This window comes from Aplysia californica, unplaced genomic scaffold (assembly GCF_000002075.1).
Source record: "Aplysia californica isolate F4 #8 unplaced genomic scaffold, AplCal3.0 scaffold01822, whole genome shotgun sequence".
Classification (NCBI taxonomy): Eukaryota; Metazoa; Mollusca; class Gastropoda; order Aplysiida; family Aplysiidae; genus Aplysia; species Aplysia californica.
In genome coordinates, this window is record NW_004799092.1 from 13491 (window position 1) to 16754 (window position 3264).

A 3264-nucleotide genomic window follows, 5' to 3' on the forward strand; every position below is an offset into this window, starting at 1 on the left:
TGTGTGTGTGTGTGTGGGCCTGCGTGTGGGTGAGTGTGTGAATGTGTGTGTGCGTGTGTGTGCGTGTGTGCGCGCGCGCGCGTGCGCTGGACGGCAGGTGCGTAATCGACAAATGGGAACTGATTTGGGAATGGCGTGTTGGAATAATTTGCGGTTTGTGGAAGTGGCTCGGGCCAGTTTCATTATTGTAATGGGCTATTGTTGACAATTTCGGGAATGTTTATGGACGCAGTTAGGCCTGTTAGAGAATGAGGTGCGTGTGCGTGTGTGTGTGTGCATGTGTGTGTGTGTGTGTGTGTGTGTGTGTGTGTGTGTGTGTGTCGCTTTTTTGTTGTTGTTTTGTTTTCTTATGTTTTTTGCTGCTGTTTTGTTTTGTTTATGCGTTTATTAATTAATTACTTAATTATTTATTTTTTTTAAAAGTTGTTCAACTCAAATAGGTCACATTCATAGGTGTGAAAAAAATTAGAGGTGTTTTTAGTGAGAAAGTTACAAAAAGTAGAAGAGGAAAAGACGATAGATGTTTGATTACTGATTCTTACCTATGGGCTTTTTGTTTCATTCCAACGAGACCTCCGCAAACCATGACAGTTCTGTAACTTTTCCTTACTGTTTGTTCTTTGCCCCCCCCCCCTTTCCCCCTTTTGTATTTCTGTAACCTTTACAAGCGTCTGTTTCTGTTAGGCGCTTCGCTGTCACACACAGAAGACTCGAGTTCGACTTCCGAGTGGGGACCATTTTCATGAACTATCTCAGTCTTATTGCTGGGATGTTGTAACCCTCAAGCCGGGATTGGCCCTGACAAGCAGGGTCGGAAGCCTGCCTCCTAAATTATACCCATTGTGTCGATGGGGCGTAAAAACATCTACAATAAAAAAACAAACATTGTCCAGCGTTGTCCTGTCTTTCATGTCATTATGAGGTTTTGGGGGTTTGGTTTGGGGGATTTTATGTTGCTTGTTTGTTTGATTGTTTGTCTATTTGTTCGTTTTTATGTTTGTTTGGGGGTGTCTGTGTCTGCTGAGTTCTGTTTCTGAAGATGTGCACTTTTTTGAAAGTATTGTTATTTTTAAAGTAGGTGTTTTAAAGCCCCCATTGACACAATTGGACCACTTAGAGACATCTAAGTTTGTTTAAAGAACAACTCTCACCTGTAAACATACGTAGGCCTTTTCGGATTTTTCATCGAGTGTCACGAACTCGGGCTCGACATCGTTGCTGAAGCTGTTGTTGTTGTCGCGGTAGACGAACCTGACGCCACTGGGCTCCAGCATGTCGCTGTTGTTGTTGGTGGTGGTGGTGGTGGTGGTGTGGGAAATAGAAAACATTAATTGAAAAATGGGAAAATCTACATTAATTTACGAAGTTGTGCTTCTTTTTGTACTCCAAAACTTGTGTCTTCACTTCAAGTGTTCGAATATCCAGACTGCGAGATCTAAGGTTATGGTATAGTTATGTTTTATGGTCCTTGGTGCGACTTCAATGCGTTATTCTGTGACGTCATAGTGCTTGTACCCATACATTGGAAACATAATTTAAAAATTACATAATAATTATAGTCAACTTAACGAAAGTGCACATTCCGGCCACTCGACAAACCTTTTAAAGACGCTCTGTTTGTTGGTTTTTTTTGGGGGGGGGGTTTTGGAGGGGGTAGGCTACTTTTTAAAGAAATCTTCAAAAATACTTAAACATAGTTTTCGAGATTGTTTGACTTGTAAAAGCAGGCACAAACATGCACACACTAAATAAACTATGCAAATATCATCATCAGCATCATCATCATCATCATCATCATCGTCATTATTACTATTATTATTATTATTATTTATTTATTTATTTTTTTTTATTATTATTGTTGTTGTTGTTGTTGTTGGATTGTTGTTGCTGTTGTTATCAAGTGCCCACTCCGTCCTTAACGAGTTACAATTTGGTGATGGAAGGAGAAAGAGAGAGAGAGAGAGAGAGTGAGAGAGAGAGAGAGAGAGAGAAGAGAGAGAGAAAAGAGAGAGACAGACAGACAGACAGACAGACAGACAGACAGACTGAGAAATAAAATAGATAGATAGATAGATAGATAGATAGATAGATAGATAGATAGATAGATAGATAGATAGAAAAAGAAAGAAAGAACGAGAATGCGAGAATGGTTACACCTTGGGCCAGCGAACTCACAAGCGTTGATTATATTTCCGGAAGTCCAGTGTGGTGACCACAGGTTGTGCCGAGCCGCGCGGACCGTCGGGAAACTTGACCGTCACAACTGCTCCTTCTGGGTCCTGGAGGAGGGGAGAGAGAGGAGGGGAGAGGGAGGAGGGGGAGGAGGGGAGAGGAGGGGAGAGGATGGGAGGGGGAGAGAAAAAGAAGAAAAATTAACTCTTAGACTTGCTCCTTTTGGATCCAGATGGGGAAGAGGGAAGGGCAGAATGGGAGGGCGTCCTCATCGACACAATAATTCAATAATTTTAGGAGGCACAATTAGATTCTGCCTGTCAGGACCATCCCGTTCCATATTGGTCCTACAATGAATGTTGTTGTTGTTGTTTGTTTGTTTGTTTTTTCTTTCTGTTTTTGTTTTGTGATTGTTTTTTATGTTGTTGTTTGTTCGCTTTTTTGTTGGGTTTTTGTTTTTGTTTTGTAGAGGGGCTATAATAATAAGGGAAGAGGGAGACTGGACTGTTTCTGCTGTTCTTCATTGATCCGATATGATGAGAAAGAGAGAGAGAGAGAGAGAGAGAGAGAGAGAGAGAGAGAGAGAGAGAGAGAGAGAGAGAGAGAGAGAGAGAGAGAGAGACGGGAGGGGGGCTGTGCTCTAGACCTGCTAAGTTCTACGTGTTGGGGTGTGGCGGTGGTGTTGGTGAGGGAAAAGAGAGGGAAATGATGAGAATCTGTGTCAGTTCAGGCTTACGTGGAAAGCTCCAGAAGCATCCAGGTACCGCTCTGCCTCAAGGGCGATAACCACGGTGTTGCAGTCAGATCTGGCCTGCAGCATGTCCGGCAAAGAGCCAACTAGAAGAGAAATTCAAGGAAAAAACGTCGCAAGCTCAAAATAAACACGTAGGTGCTTTTACGGCGCCATCGACACAATTTCGATGATCAAAGATGTGGGCATCAATCCTTCCTGTCAAAGTAATATTAATAGTAATATGATAGTGATAATGAAGATGATGATGGGGAGGAGAAGAAGAAGAAGAAGAAGAAGAAGAAGAAGAAGAAGAAGAAGAAGAAGAAGAAGAAGAAGAAGAAGAAGAAGAAGAAGAAGAA

The 3264-nt window shown here is 42.1% G+C and overlaps 1 protein-coding gene across 1 annotated transcript in view; it reads right to left on the reverse strand.

Annotated features, from left to right (window-relative positions):
• LOC101856157 (mesenchyme-specific cell surface glycoprotein) overlaps positions 1-3264 on the reverse strand; it is a gene marked incomplete at its 5' end in the record, with an annotated part of 18204 nt that overhangs the window by 12756 nt on the left and 2184 nt on the right. Inside the window, 3 exon segments of the mRNA XM_013091009.2 lie at positions 1152-1278; positions 2176-2279; positions 2909-3009. Coding sequence (XP_012946463.1) covers positions 1152-1278; positions 2176-2279; positions 2909-3009 — 332 coding nt within the window.